This window comes from Sander vitreus, chromosome 12 (genome assembly GCF_031162955.1).
Source record: "Sander vitreus isolate 19-12246 chromosome 12, sanVit1, whole genome shotgun sequence".
Taxonomy (NCBI): Eukaryota; Metazoa; Chordata; class Actinopteri; order Perciformes; family Percidae; genus Sander; species Sander vitreus.
Window position 1 is genome coordinate 24,011,759 of NC_135866.1, and position 16,763 is coordinate 24,028,521.

At 41.9% G+C, this 16,763-nt stretch overlaps 1 protein-coding gene across 1 annotated transcript in view; it reads left to right on the forward strand.

Moving 5' to 3' along the window:
* The first annotated feature begins 3,831 nt into the window (after window positions 1–3,831).
* The window catches only part of zswim5 (zinc finger, SWIM-type containing 5), a 65,008-nt gene continuing 52,076 nt past the window's right edge, over window positions 3,832–16,763 (forward strand). Inside the window, exon 1 of the mRNA XM_078264794.1 lies at window positions 3,832–4,444. Coding sequence (XP_078120920.1) covers window positions 3,919–4,444 — 526 coding nt within the window. The 5' untranslated portion in view covers window positions 3,832–3,918. The remainder of the gene's footprint in view (window positions 4,445–16,763) is intronic.

The following is a 16,763-nucleotide window of genomic DNA, read 5'->3' on the forward strand; positions in this document are numbered from 1 at the left end:
GAAGAGGGTGGGACTGTAAGAGCCAGAAAGAGTGATTGCCTATTGACTTGATGAGAGAGATTGTAATTGTAAATCCCAGAAAGATAGGGTGTAATAGGGCTTTCGCTCCTCCCACAGCTGCTTTGGTAATTTATCCCTCTCTCTTTCCATCCTTTGCTATCTCTCTCTTTCGCCCTGTCACCCATCAATCTTTTTCCAATTACCTTCTGTGTCTATCCACAAATCCATCATAATCATTTCCATGGTAACAGGTTGCGTCCTCCATTGGCTTTGGCCTATTGTTCAATATAATTGCATGCCAAAAAGCAGTCTTTAGAAGAGGGAAGGCGATACACAGAGACACCGAACTGGACCGTGTCTGTGTGTTCAGGTACTAAATGTCTCTCCCACGTCTCCAAAGAGTTCACTTCAGAGGAGATAGTCTGCTTAATTCCAACCATGCCGTCCATTCATTAGACATTGTATTAGCCATAATGTGAAGATTGGCTGCATCCCAGGCTGATGAAACATCTTCCTCGCTCACACAGCTGTCAATTATTGTGAAAATAAGAAACTATAGCTGCCCATAAAAGGTCAGTGAAGAACAAAATGATATGCATTTGTTATGAATTTGAATGGGAACCAATGCTCTTCAAACGTCTAAATTATTAAGGTGGTTTTATTTTATTTGGTTAGTCATAATTGCAAGTTAATAAACACACAGAGTGCCTCGGGTCTCTCTGTTGTTTCACATAATTACCAAAGGACCCTTTTTTTTTAGCTCAAAAGGTAATATGATTAGTATTCCCCAGTAGATTATTGATTCTTCTTTTTTTTTTTCTCTCAATGCGAACACTTGATCATATGCTTTTGGTATCAAAATTAAAGAATAGGTTCACAATTTCTCAAGTCTGTAAAAACTATAATCAGGTGCCCGTACGGACACTGAAACACTCTGCAGTCTTAGAGGCAAAGAAGCACCAAAGTCTCTTTTAGATACCGATTATGTGTTTGAGTTTTAGTACCGTATGTCTGTATACAAATATTCTTTTCTTTAACGACTTAGACATTTGTATTTAGTTGAGCAAACGTAGGCTAATTTACAGTGAGGGTTTGTAAAGAAGAATCTGGTCTGTATAAACACACGCACCAACAGGGACACGCTGGCAGGTGTTGTCTGCTTCACAGCCGTTTGTCAGCCCGTCACTGTTCTTTCTATTATCACCAGCGGACAGCCACATTCACATACATACACAGGCAAACCCACAAACACAACTTTGAGCCCCATAAAGGAACTTAGTTAGCCCTATACGGCTAAACATTCTCACAAAACACATGCAAATTGACCAAACAAATTATAATAAAATTAGGTCACTTTTGAGTATGCACAACCCTTTGCCATATTTTCACAATATTGTGGTAGTTACAAAAAAATAGCATAAAGATCGTTAACGTTACTGTTGACTGTGCAAATAACACTGTATTGTATGGCTTTTTGGTTTTTATGTGTGCTTTTTTGCCCCACAATATTGCCTCATTACTTTGAAAGTCTTAAAGATGGCAAACCCAAACCCTCTGTGTCCTGCTGTGGGGAAACAGCCACAGAACTGCGTGCTGCACCATTCAGATGAATGTGTATCCGCTGGCCTGAGGTCATTGATATGTAATTTTAATTTGCAAAACAGTGACTTTGTCATTCATGAGGAGAAGTTGGGATCGTTATCTGCTTCCATGTAAAATACGCCCATGTCAGGCACTTGACTGTCATTTCAGCGGAAGAGTGCAGGTGTGATAAGTGAAATTAGTGATCATTAAAAAAAATATATATATATATATATATCTATTTGGATATGGTATGTATGTGTACGTTATTTATTTTGAATTGATTATTTATTTGGTTAACTGGTGTATGGTTTAAGTATGTTCTTTGCATTGTGTCAGATGATTGCTTTTGCATAAATGGCTTACACCCATTCATATAATAATAAAGTACATTTGAATATAAGAGAGTAGGTCTGTGAGCTGTAACTCGCATGCAACATAGGAAACTGGAGTGTTTTGTTATTGTGTTGGTTAGTGGCATGTAACATCCTCCAACCCCCATCATCCACTTACATCTCTCTCTCTCTCTCTGCCTGCTCAACTGCATCAAGTCACACAAACATATAGCTTAAGAGACAGGAAATTAAGAGATTGGGTTTTTAAAATAAAAGACTCAATATTATCAAAGAACTTACTGTATATTCAACAAAGTAATTGCATGACATAATGGCAGCTATACTGTAGTGTCTGCAGCTGTGGGGACGCAAGAAGATGAAGCCAGAAGATCATGAGCCAGCGCACCGTACATCCACACTATATGGGATGATGAAATAGCTGCACCAGTGGTGAGCTTACAGGCCTCGGTAGAACAACTTTTAGCCTTTAAGGCCCAAAGTAGCCATAAAAGCTGAAGAGGATCAAAAGAGGCACCTGAGTCAGACCTTGTTGTTGGCTTTTCACCCCACGTCATTTCCAAAACCTGATTTTCTAATTCTTTAGCATTCAGAACACTTGTCCACATTTCTGCAACAGAAGGATAGAGAAAACCCAAAGGGAAAGGCAACCAGTTGACTTAAAGTTAAAAATGAATGATAGGAAAAATACTATATATATATATATATATTATATATTTGTTGACTTCACAACCTGGAAAATCACAGGATAAACACAGTAAGCCTGTCATGGATGAATAAAGGTTAAAAAAAGAAAAAAAATAATAATAATAATTAATTATTATTATTATTATTATTATTATTATTATTATATAGGTCTGAACAACTGTTGTTCTCCTTTAATCACTTGCTGACATGGTAATCATCTAATGAGTGGATGTTGAGATAGGGTCAGATAAGAGGGTATAACAAATTGAAAATATAGAGAATAGTCAAATTTCTATAGTTGTAAATATCCTATAAAGAAGCAGGGACGTGTTCCATGCCATTTATATACTTGTTTTGCAGACTTTTTGATATTTCTGTTCTACTCATTTAAGCAATTGTGGCTTGAATTAATTTCCAGCATCATCACCTACATTTATATTTAAGGAAATGTTGTCATTTAATAAAGTGGTCTTACCACGTATGTTTATATTAGGCTAGAAAGGGAACAGGTAGAAGTGGTAAACTTCAGGAAGATCTCTGTTTGCAGCTGGACAACTCCCCTCTGCTCCAGCCTATTCTGATTAGGATCCTATAAAAAAAAAAAAAAAACATAGGTGGACTAGTCAAAGCCAACAATGTAACAGCTGCTAAATGCATGCAATAAGATTACTAAGTAACAATATTCACTTGCTTTATGTTGGAATACTAATTTGATCTATGGGCCAATTACATTCTAAAATATAGAGGGGGTGATAGAGTGAATGGGGTCAAAAGATTTAAAAAATGGATCACAAATCAGATATTTAGAAGTGCAATAAAAGTGAGGGTAAAGGTGTATTGATTGGTCCCAGTGAGATTGAAAAAAAATATTAAGAATATACCTTATAGCAAAGTAAGTTGATATCTGAAGTAACATTAAAGCAACATAACCAACATTTTGAATGCATCAGTCGCAGATATCCTAGGTGTATTGTGTAAAAGGGTGTAGAACAATATAATCTAGAGCAGTGTGTGTGCAATGAAACAATAAACTACACCATACAAACGACCCTCGCTAGAAGTGTGAACCTGATTTATCCCTTTCACAACTAGCACACTTTTCTGTTAAATGCCCATTTGTAAATAGATTATTTTATTTTGAAAGTTGTGATCGGAAGTGTTGTCTGAGATCCTGTCTGGTTTGACACGCTGCTCAGTGTGTGTGTGTGTGTGTGTTTGAGAGTTTGTGTGGACTCGGCTTCCTGCTGCTGCTCGGTGTCCACACACCCTCCGTCTCGTCAGTGTTGATCGGCTCGCCATGGCGGAACGACGTAGAGAACAGCCGCCCCATCCTCTCCTCTCCTTACCACCGGCCAGCAAGCGACCCTGCCTGCGCCCTGCTCCCCGAGGTCCCGGCCCGGGGCCCGGCCACGGCAGCGGGTTGCCCAGCTCCCGGTATCGTTCCCCGGAGTCCCTTCTGGACTGCGCCGCGAAGGCAGTAGCGGAAAAGTGGGCCTTCGAGAGAGTAGAGGAGCGCTTCGAGCGGATCCCGGAGCCCGTCCAGCGCCGCATCGTCTACTGGTCTTTTCCTCGCAACGAAAAGGAAATATGCATGTACTCTTCGTTTCAGTGCCGAGTCGCCGGCGAGGAGGGTCCGTCGGCGGCAACCGGCGGGGCTGGGGGTTCTGGGTCCGGAGCTACCACCGCCGGTGGCGGCGGAGGATCTACCGGTACGACGGCTACCGTGGGGGCAGCCGGATCAGTGGGAACGGGAGACGGACTGCCTTTCCGCCGGGGTATCAGGCTGCTAGAGACCGGCTGTGTGGAAAACGTTTTACAAGTTGGTAAGTGGAATATTTCAGTATAACCGAGGCGAAGCTTTTTGGCACAAACATTGTGGACCGTTTCCAAGTCTCTGCTGCTGGATCCTTACTGGAGATGATTGATGGAAGTTTTCCCCTGCTATCGTGGAAAGTATGAGTGTCTCTTTTCCTCGCATTTATAACCCCACATTGGTCTCGATGTGTTTAGTGTAGTAGGCTTACAAGAAAACATTTGTTAAATTTCGAGCTTTCATCAGCCTCTCCGTGAAAAGGGAAGCGAAGGTACGGTCGCTTGCTAGCTTAGCCGACCAGAGCTGTTAAAAAATTAAAGGGCTTCCTATTGTGGCTTTTCACTACTCTGTAGCTCTACCGCTGGCTACTGTGGCTTTGCCTTCGCGTTGAAGCAATGTCTCGCTGTATATACGGGTTTTCAAACAAGAGAAGCCGTGTTTCGGCAACTATCAGCACTTTTCTTCCTCTCTGGGGCTCCTCGTCGACAGTCGGAGCTGGCTGGAGCCGAAACCCCTGCAGGGAGGCAGGGGGAGGCGCGGAGGAGGAGGGCTGACAGTCGCGGATACAAAAACGTTATAGCGTCGGGGCTTTATTTTTGTTTGTGCGATTTCTTCGTTGCAAAAGTCGTTTTCTCAACTCACCATCGGTTGAGGGGGGCTTAGGCAAGGAACAAAGGCGCTTATTGGGTTTCTTATTATGATTAATCCAACGGTAATCCGAAAAAATCCCCCCATAGCTTTTTGTTTATTTGCCGCTGCTGGTCGGACCGGACAAAGACCGAAGTCGCCACCAACGTGGAAAATACATGCTGGGAGTGTTTGTGTTGTTTCTTATTATTAAAGTTAACCCCTTAGTAGCAGTGTATAACATTAAACTGCCTTTATTAGTGCGTTTGCCCGAAGCCTCAGTCGCTTGCAACACAAAAGGCTTCCAGTTGAAATGATCGATAAGCGTCTCGCATTTCCAGCGCTGCAGAGAGGCTGATTCCAAACAAAGGGCCATTCCGCAAAGCTGCATCTCCACTCATTAGCTTCATACCCCCGGCTCTATACAGACACGAAATGAGCTCAGACATAAGGGAAATTGATGAGATGAAGCCGATACATTTAAAAAAACAAAACCAAAAAAAAAAAAAACAGCGTTTTATGGTTACCGCTAGGATTTTTCTAAGGCCATATGGCATGAGAGCCACTGGAGCTTGTCTGGGGTTTCATGTTGCTCCAAGGTATCTGGGGGGGAAGCTGCAAACGGTGCCTGCTGCGTTTCTCTGTGACTGGTGTATCTAATTGCATCTTATAAATGCTCATCGATTCCAACCTATAATTAAATGAAATTTGAGACATGAATATGAAAGTAAGATTTGTTGCCGTCTGGCTTGATAAGTTTTGCAAGCCTGAGTCTGTCTGAGAAAGTTCATATATTAGTTATTGAAGTCAGATTTGTTCTGGCTGTAGTTCTGTTGAAAGCACCAAGGCCTGTACTATATGCATGTCTTGTTTGTAAATCCCAACTTTAGTGAAGGGTGCTTGAGCAAGTTAGAAGTGTTGACCTACTTTTAACACTTCCTGTCATTACAGACATCAACCTGGTACAACCACACAGGTGAAGCCATGTGTGTGTGAGCAGAACTAGGTGCTTCACCAGATAATTCTGGCGTGTGTGTGTGTACAGAATTCCATTTAAAATATTTATAAAGTTTGTAGCACTTAAGGCCCAAATGTAAAATGTTATCCCATTGGTTATGAACTTCAGTTGGAATTTAAACGATCAAAACAAAGCATACAGCCGTAAGCAAACACTTCCAGTCTTACCGGCTTAAACGGCAAATCTTTTCCAATCCACTCCAAGGTCAGTCATAGCAGGTAGGCACATGGTTTAGTCAACAAAACACAAGACGGGCTAAATATCATCAAGATAAGATTTGGCTTGTTCTTCACTTCGCAGACCATGGGAACCAGTCAATGTGGAAGGTTTACTGACTGACTTAACAGGAGAACAATTGTTTTGTTCACAGCTGGATTAAGATAGGTTGGGCAACCAAGCACGCTTACACACACACACACACACACACACACACACACACACACACACACACACACACAATGCACTCATTAAGGATCATGTAACACACCTGTAAATGACAGTCTTAAGATTGCTTTCACCTGACATGGCATAATATAATCGCCACTTAAAACAGTGGCAGTACTTGTTTTTGAGAAAGTGAGATGGACGTGCCATGCACTTTGTAATAGGAACAGCGGGGAGTGATTAGAAAGGAGACATGGCTGCATGCTGACACATGCACGTTGGGCCATGGTTTAAAAAATGGCATCTCCGGGAGTTGCAGCATGGAAAAGTGGTATTAAACTTTGGAATCGCAGGTTATGCATATTAATTGTTTAGATTGGGCTGCAAGCTACATTTATACACCAAAACGATATACTTTTTGGCTGTATTTACACCTTTTTATTGAGTTTAGTGCAGAGCTGGGCAATATATCGATATTATATCGATATCGTGATATGAGACTAGATATCGTCTTAGATTTTGGATATCGTAATATGGCTTAAGTGTGGTCTTTTCCTGGTTTTAAAGGCTGCATTACAGTAAAGTGATGTCATTTTCTGAACTTACCAGACTGTTGTAACTGTTCTATTATTTGCCTTTACCCACTTAGTCATTGTATCCACATTACTGATGATTATCAAAAATCTCATTGTGTAAATATTTTGTGAAAGCACCAATAGTCAACACAACAATATCGTTGCGGTATCGACATCGAGGTATTTGGTCAAACATATCGTGATATTTGATTTTCTCCATATCGCCCAGCCCTAGATTAGTATGCTTTAAATCAAGACAAAGTCATAAGATAAAATAAGATATACTTTATTAATCCCACACTGGGGAAATTCCTGTGCCGTCTGCAACAATCCCAAAGGTGGATGATGCTGTGTTTGTGACTTAAGGGGAGCTGTTTACCACTGGCGTCTTAAAGGTTTTAAGACATCCACCAAGTAGTACACAACCAGGAACACTGAAGTGATAAGCTCACAAGCTAGGCTATCATGAGATTTATTCATTTTTTTGGTTATTCCTCACAGCTATCACAAGCACAGCAAGAGCTCCTGCTCCTATAAACTCATTCTCATCTTTAGAACTGTTTTTCTCCCGGTTTCTCAGAATCGGTGTGCCTAAAGCCAGATCTGGAATTGGTCTTGTTTTTTCAGTTAATTACTAATGGGTTCTGGGAGCTAGGGGAGGGGGGAATTCTGTGATCTGCTTTTCTACTGTCCGAGTCACGGAAAGTTTAAGACCAGACTAGGAATGTGAAAAGAAGACAACTGTTGCTTGCTGTTACCACAATAAAAAAAATAATTGAAAGCAACACCAAATCTCATTTTCGTAATGAGACGGGATGCTGCATGAGTGGTATCGTATTATTTTTCACAATTTTAATTTTTATATCCATGGCGTCTTACTGCTTGTGTGTATCTGGCTGCTGATCTTTTTCCCCTAAAAGTTTGCATAACAGCTTCTCCAGCGAGCTGAGTAATAATGGCATGGTTTTGGAAAATTGTAATTTCAGCAGGAATTGTTTACCATTAAAAAATGAGACGACTGGTATGTCCCTTCGGATGCCCTCCACCCCCATACATTACGTGTACAGGTCTTTGTCTGTCAGCCTCTTTTAACCGTAATACCAACTGATTGAAGAGACGTGAGCTCATCAACAACTCATCGGCCCATGTGTTCATAATAATCTACTCCTTGCTCCAAGTCATAATTAGAATAATCAAAGCTAAGCGTGCTTGTATTTGTAAAACCCCCATCATTCACGGCACAAACGCACACATGCGCGCCCAGAAGCCCCCTTTACCAGAGCCTTATAAAGTCCTCAGAGAGCGGGAGGAAGGGATATAAAAGGAGGGAGGGAAGGGGGGGTTCTTAAGCTTTGAGTCAAGCTTTGGGATTATTGGGTCATGCTTTGTTACCCAGCTGTAGAAAAGCCCCTTGTTCACAGAAAGGGGGAGATGTGTGCACCTCCCTGTCTCTGCAACGTTACATAAAGCTGTAATGGGTCCCCGACGCCTTTTGAAGCACCGGTGACTCTGACAAGGCGAGGCTGCAAAATTGAACAGGATTAAACTGTATGGGAGAGTCAGTCAGTGGGCTAAAAAACAGCGTGGGGCTTCTTAACTCCAAACGTTTCAGGTCCTGAAATGTCTAAAAGCTCCTAAAACCGGTCCCTTTGAATTAGGACTGGGTATCAAAACAGCAGCATTACTTTGGTACCGACAGAGTATCAAACGGTCAGGTACCAAAAGTTGAAATATCAGTTTCACACTTTGATAGGATAGCAAATTGCCTCCTGGAGTCCAAGATGACGTCTCTAAATTGCTGGTTTGACCAAACAACACTTTTCAAAACGGAAAAGCAGCACATCCTCAAATTATAGAGGCTGGAAACGGTGAATGTTTGGCAATGTGCTTGACATATCAATTAAATGATTAATCAAGTAGCAAAAATTGTTAGCAGTGATTGATGTTAGCACTACTACATGCCACATATTAGACATTTTGAGGAATGCGATTGAATTAAGTGATTGTTAATGTGAGCAGTGGAGATAGCCTGGGAAAACCCCATTATGATAAACTCCACATTGAAGTACGTAAAAGAGCAGCTATTGTTTTTTTATTCCACATCACTTAGAAAGTACGTTACTTTTTAGTGTGCAGTTCCTGCTTGTTATCACTGTATTTAGTTGCCGTCAGTTCATGTATGATTTTTAGATTTCAGTTTGCTGAATGTGTGTGTGTGGAATGAGGTGTCGGGGGTTGGTTCGTGCCAGTATTTCCTCAGATGTAACTCCCTTGCAAAACGGCCGCGGGGCTCCTTGTTGTGGGAGAGCTTGTGAGCCTCTGGTGTAAATCCGCTCATTGGTTGCTCAAGAGTGTTGCGATTAAAGACAGAAGGAGGCGTGAGCTCATCCTCGCTTACCTCATCTCCAATCTTTCTTCCTGACTCGACTCTCAGGACCGAGTCCACCGACACAGCTCAGTTTTTCATCTTTCCGTTTTCCTTTCTAATTTCTTGATCTGCTTTTCACTCAGTGAAACTGTATGCAGCTCTTGTCTTTCGTGCTCTTTTATGTTCTTTACACACCCTCCCTCTTCGTTTCTGTAACTTGCATCAGGAAAAGATGACTCGCGCTTTAATCATATTGTCTGTAGGCTCCTGCATAGTAAAGGGCTGTTAGTCGGCCAGATCTTAAAGGTTTCTTTTTCTTTGCTTTATTCCTTCCGTCTCCTCAACTGTTTTGGCTGCTGCTGCTGCTTGAGGAAGTGTTGGTGGTTTTGACAGGACGACTGGGGGAAGCTGGAAAGAGTCAGTCATGACTCTGTTGAGTGAGAAAGAGGTCAGAGAGTTGACAAGAACAGTCTGGGCATGCGCCTTTGCAGTGTTTCCACACTGTCGGGATGTTGGCTCATGTTCTTCTGAGAAACCATGAGTACCTCAGCAGAGGTCAGACCCCCATATGACTTGTGCCTACAATACACTAGAAGACTTTGAACAGACTTTAAAAAGACTCAAGTCTGACACCATCTCATGTCTAAAGACAATCATCTCACATCTAACGTTAAAGACTAATACATCTCCATAACAGCAGGTGGCGCTAATCTGTATTGTCGCCCAAAAAAATGAAAACCGGCAGCTGATTGGACGAACGCGTCACATGGGTCTGGCTTCTCCGGAATTTCAAAGCCAGACCATAATGGCGGCTCGTTCGCAACGCGATCTCATATTTTACGAAAATAGTTTACCGAAACGTGTTTCAGAAAACATTTTAAGCGAGAAATAGGCCGTGCAGTTGCTGAATCTGTCTTCGTTTCAGATCGACAAAGGTCAGCTTGAATGATTTTCGTCAGATTTTGAGAGACTCTAGTCACGCTCATCCCGCTCGTCATTTCCGGGTTAGCGCTCCACCAATCAGATCGGTCATTGAGTCCGACTGCCCGCCTTCCGATTCAACATGTCAGATCGGCCCAAATGAAGGCCGGCGGCCCCTTTGATTGACGACGGCACGGAACACACCGAACAGACTCGAGTCACTGACCTCGCCAGACTGTCCGACGGCCGATAATTGGGTTGGTGTGTCAGCGCCTTAAAACTCCCGTTGGTTGAAAATCAGCAACTTTAGCGTTCAGCTTAGCGCCATAGCATACATAAACAACAGTGGCTCTAGCCGTTTGCTGCTTCCTGTTTGGTGCTGGAGGGAGCGCACCCATTGGTTGTTGGCAATGTTCACATGATTTAACTTCACTACAAAGACTTAAAACTTACGATAATATCAAACACGTTTGATTTTGTCGGAACGTCAAGACGGGAAAAAGACTGAATTGGACTGAGTTTTATGACCACCTTACACCAAACGATTGAGGCGACGGGAGCGCGCCTCAACTCTAGCAGGACTCTCATGATTTCATTCAGATTTTGGAAATGAGTCTGCGACAAAGTCCTTTGGTGTAAGGTCGGCATTAGCTGATGGTGTATACAGTATGTGTATACAGGAGGAGGTAATATACGTATGTGTCGATCGGTTTGATTGGTCCTGTTTACTGTTTGCTCTTTGGTCTAGTCTATAGACTGGAAACATAATGTGTAGGCTACTTTTCTATATCGGGCATTTTCATTCAAATTAAGGAGTGCTCGTGTTCATATTTAATTCTAAAGCAGTTGTCATCAATATTTTTATATAAAAATGGATGATCTTGAAAATGACGTCAAATTAAACCGCAGCAATTTTGATAATCGATTAAAGCTTTTGAGTCATTTATCAAGCGAAATTGCCCAACAAAAAAAAAATGTCTGTATGCTTTACATTGTCTATGGTCCCGTTGATGTATTTCAGCGTAATTTAATACTTGTGTCTTGCTGTTTTTGTTGTAAAGCCCTTTGTAACTAGGAAAGTACTTTATATTATTTAAACGCTCATCATCACTTTGATTTTAAGAAATGGTACATTTTCAACTTGTAAGTGCTTTAACCTTCAGTGCAGTGGTAAGTGCATTTCTTTTTGTATCTATTTATCCATGTATATTCACAGCAGAGCCACGTCTGAGCCACAACTTAAGCCACTTAGCACGTGCACACACACACACACACGCAGTCGGTCTTCAACCCTTTCCCAGTGCACAACCCAGACAGACAATATTTAATCAGTGTAATTAATTCCATGCCCGCCGCACTCGAAAAGAGAAAATCGGTAAAACAAATTGTCCCTGCACTCTTTTTAGCTCTTGGAGAGGCTCGTGGAAGATGAGGCTATTAGGAAGATGCTCTGTTGTTGTATTCATCAAAGGAAAGAGGCACCTGTACGCACGCGTGTGTGAGAGGGCATGAGGGCTGATTATCTATAATCATTAATCAGAGGTGGTTGTTTGAGGGCTTCCTCCACCAGACAGCAAGGCGACTGTTTGTACGTTACATATGAGACACAAAAAGAGGAATCGTAAAGCGCCCAATCCGTAGACTTTTCATTGTCTCGGTCTTGATGCTCTAGCCTCGTTAATTAAACCAGAGCTGTGATCTTTGGATGTGTTTCGAGTGTCCACACGCTCATGCTGTTCACACGTGATCTGTCGTCGAGGCAGCACATCAAAACCACCAAGTTATAACAGAAATGACTGTATGAAGCAGCATGGCCTGTGCGGCATCTCCAAGTAGCTGTAATAGTAGTAGTAGTAGTAGTAGTCAGCAAACCATTAACGTGTACATAGTTCACTTCTGACAATTTCTTGGAAATGTAGTCATTAGCCAGGTGTGTGGATGTGAGAAATAAAGCAGGTTTTAAACCTCTCAAGTTCCCTCTTTTCATTCTTCTACTTGTATCACTTTTTGTGCACGCGTTCAGACGGGTGCAACACCATGATTGCCTTGGAGGAAAAGTGTCCGAAAGTGTTCACATTCACATTGAAGGATTATTTTGTCTCGTTCGTGACGCCAGGCTTCTCCCATTGCCTTTGAATGTGGCCATTCCGAGCAGCTATGACAGACTTTTTGCAGTTAGACATGGCTAGACAACACCTCATCCAAACTAGTATGTTTCAAGCATACCTGGGCTGTTAGTCTTTCTTCATCCACGTTTTTTTTGGAGGCTTATGCTGTGCTCTTGAACTTTGGTTGATTCTAGAATGGATGGTCCGGAAGGATTGGCTTGGGTCATGCCTTTGCCCTTCTCTCCGGATCGTTTATTCTAACATCAACCTTAAACTTTTGAGGTAAATTCCAATTATTTATTTGTCATATGAACTCCATTTAAAAATACAATTCCAGTGATTTGTAATGGCATCCCTTCCTTGCAAAAGACATTTATTTTAAACCATTTGCAGAACAGCAAATGGGAATGGTTTCATTAACTGGGTATAGATATGACCAGCACTGTGTTATTCAAACCAATACAAAGTACTGTTGAATTCATAAAAACCTACCTAGATTGTTATTTTAAAGCCAAAGAAGCTCTAAAATGGAAGTATTGCCCTAACAGCACTCACTCCTGTAAAATGAATCCTAGCTCTTTTCTTGCTGTGACCTTCCAGCATTGTTGCCCTTTTCTCCATGTGTGTATTTCCCTTATGTGCTTTCTGTTTAAACCTGGCCTCAGGTGTTTCAGCCACATTTTTGCAGCGATTTCCAGCGGTGCCGTTTGCAGTAGCAAGCAAAAAATGGCATTATTTGCTGTTGGTACTGTTTGCTCAGCCCCGTCCCTCAACAACAGCTCCTTTCTTAGAGTTGTCAGCACAACATGTGTGTATGGAGGTTGTGTTCACTTGCACACGTGATGAGATAAAAACACAGAGCAAACACGTTTTTACTCCTCCTGTCCACCTGAAGTCCTTTTACCTTGGGTGGTGGGTGTGCAATTATCAGCCAAGATCAACGGTGGCCTTGTCCTTTTTAGCTTTTGAAGCTGACTGCCTGCTGTATTCAGTTATTGCACTGTTCCACACCTGTCTTTTATTGGCTTTCTGTGTGTGTTCAAGTGTGTGTTGACCATGGTTGTTGTACACATCTGGCCCCTGTCCATGTCTCCGAGAGAGGCTGGACTTGAAAGGGAAGGCTGAGGCTTGCAGACTGGACTATTATGTCCTTGTTTGGTTGTAATTGCCTAACAAATGTTGGGGAGAAAGGAGAGAAATGGACAGACGTAGAGGCAAATTTGAAATGCAAAACGGACCCAAATCAAACTCTGCCTTGTGATCAGGTCGTTAGCCTCATATGCAGCAGAATTTGATGAATGAGGGGGTAATACTATATTCTCTGCACTACTTTGTCATGCAATATAATCTCATAACTCATCCCACATGAGATTAAGTGACATATTTCCATAGAAATAAAGGCAATGCCTGTGGCACACACAACAGGAGGGGAAATCCAGGATGATTGAAGTGTGTGTGTGTGTGTGTGTGTGTGTGTGTGTGTGTGTGTGTGTAAACTAAAAACTAAAAAGTAAATCTCTAGGGGAGACCTATTTGTAGAGGATGTGAATATTCATGGGGACTTTGTCCTTTTATTTGACACCTTCACCAATCACATGGAAGACAAATACGTTGTCTTGCACTTGAAGAAGTTCAGGACTCAACAGTCTTGGCAATATTTTCACCCCAAATTAAAACGTAAAACTTGCTTTCATTTTATTTGCCCCAAATCTCTTTTCCTTCCTCCTTGTTTAACTCGAGAATGGGGGAAATCAGCCTTACTCTCTTCATCTCTGTGCTGCTATTAGGATTACTTGATGGTTGGATACAACTCAGTCAAGCAGAACTCTTGTTCAAGGTGTGTCTAGATGCGTGTGTCTTTTTTTTTTTTTTTCCTTCCTTCCTTTTTTTTTTTCGCTGCAGGCAATCTTATAAGAGCATCGGAATCTTAGAGGGATAGTTAAAGTTTTTTTGAATAAGGTGGTATGCCTGTGGATCAAGTGTGCAGCTTTTCAGACAGAAATGAACAGCAGCATATGGGGACTAGCCTCGTGAGACCGTCCTGATCTCGCGAGCTCCAGTTTTCCACTCGCAGATCAGTCTGGCATCTTGAGACGGAGACAATTTGGAGACAAGAGAGTGGTATCCATCTTCCCATCTAACTTTTAACAAGAAAGAAAATACGCATATTTCCCAAAACTATCCCTGTGTAGGACATTCTTTCTTTCTTTCTGCCTTGCCCTTGCACGCTTTCTGTCTGTCTTTCTCTGTATGCTAAAAGAGTAGTCAAAGAGCAGATACAGAGACTAAACCATAACATTGAAAAGATCAGGTATTCTCCGAGCCAATTAGATTAGATTTGACCTTTTATACAGTGCACGTTATCATCTGCTGTGGGTTTCTGTGTGGCAGAGCGAATACTAGTGGAAGCAGTGTTGGAGATACGGCACTGTGACTACTGCGGCCCTGTACACACTACAGGCACACACAGCACAAATACAAAACCCGCTAGTATGCATGGCAACAAGTGGAAAGAATCTTAAATTAATGTGATTTATCTTTTTTTCCAGTTCCACAGCAGTCCAGTGCTGTTCCCATAATGCCCTGCTTTGTGTTAGCCTGTCCATGTGCTGATTCTTTTCATCTTTGCTTTGAGCGCAGTGAATTTGGTGCTTTATTGTGTGGCCCATCTCCACTTGCAATGGGCAGCTGTAGATCATAGATATCAGGCACAGATAGTCAGCGCTCCCTTTTTTTCACTCTTCTTTCAAATGCATGCAATACACAGTTGTGTATTGCAGCGAGTGCCTGTATCTTGTGCTTTTACAATCTCCGCAGCACTCAAAGACCCTCACAACAGTGCTATTACTATACTGCCAACAAGACAGACGAGGGCCCATAGGAGTCCATTGTGGTGAGACATCCATTATAGTTGGATTAGAAACTATTTCCATACATTTGGTTAACTTTGATCTGAGGAAATGGGAGTCAACAGCCATACCGCGTGTCTTCTCTTTCCCTTTTGCATGTGCAGCTCAGTATTGTGGCTTACTGATGTGCTATTTCTCTTCATAGCTCTGTCATGTTCCTCTCAGATAAAAACATTTTCTTTTCTGCTGTATTTAACAGGTAATATGCACTGACCTCTTCAATTGATTTGATATTTTCTGATTGCCAAGGCTGTCTCTCCCTGGTCACCTTGTGCTTTTCATCGCGCTCCTTCTCCCCCCAAATGTGTGGATAAGGTTTTAAAGGAAGCACTTAGTGCTAAAACTACGAATAATTATATCACTTGGAGACCAAGTCCCCTATTATGGTGATTCAGACTGTCAGTGTGCATTAGCAAATGGGCCAGGGCCTCCTGTGTGGCTGAATCATTTTCAGTCGTGCGCTGTGTGAATCTGAAATGTGACCAGCACACCACTCTGTAACCCCCTAAAGTTCCTAAGAAGTCTCAGCCACTCCCATTCAGTGTTGGGGAGTAACGGAATACATGTACCGGCGTTACGTATTCAGAATACAAATTATGAGTAACTGTATTCAGTTACAGTTACAATTTAAATAGTTGGTACTTAGAATACAGTTACATTGTTGAAATCAATGGATTACATGACGATACTTCTCTGTTTCACGGGTTTATTCACTCTCGCAACTCCATGCATTTCCCAGAAGCCCCAATATGAAAAGGAAAAAATTAGCTATTTGCGTGATCACTGATAGAGGGGAAAAAAAGAAAACAGAGCCAGGGCAGGAATGCGTTTCTATCTTGGAAATTCAAACAGCATTTCACATTAAAGAAAGAGAAGGGAGAACGAAATATAACTGTGCACTGCAGTACAACTTCTGCTTGCCAGCAACCAACTTCCTTTCAGCGTCCAAATGACTCCACCTCCAACCTGAAGAAGCATCTTAAAGTAAGGTATTTTTAGCCAAGGGTAGTCGTCTGCTGTAGTTTTACTGGTCACCTTGCTATTTTATAGTTGACGTGCGACTTTACATTCTCCTACGTGCTGATTTACTATCCCCAGAGCTGTTGAAAGACTGACAGCCCCGTTTGACATGTTAGCTAACGTTAGCTAAAATTAGCTCATGGTAGCTTAGACTGAGGTTAGATTTTTGTAGTATGCAGTTTGGGACTACAAATACAAAACTCTATCTGCTTGTTTAGGTACACATTCAGATCACACATGTGATGGCCGCATTCCTACTTATAAAATGCAATTCAATGTGGAAGTAATCCAAGTATTCAGAATACGTAACGGAATACGTTACAAATTACATTTTTGGGCATGTATTCTGTACTCTGTAATAGAATACGTTTTGAAAGTATCCTTCCCAACACTGCTCCC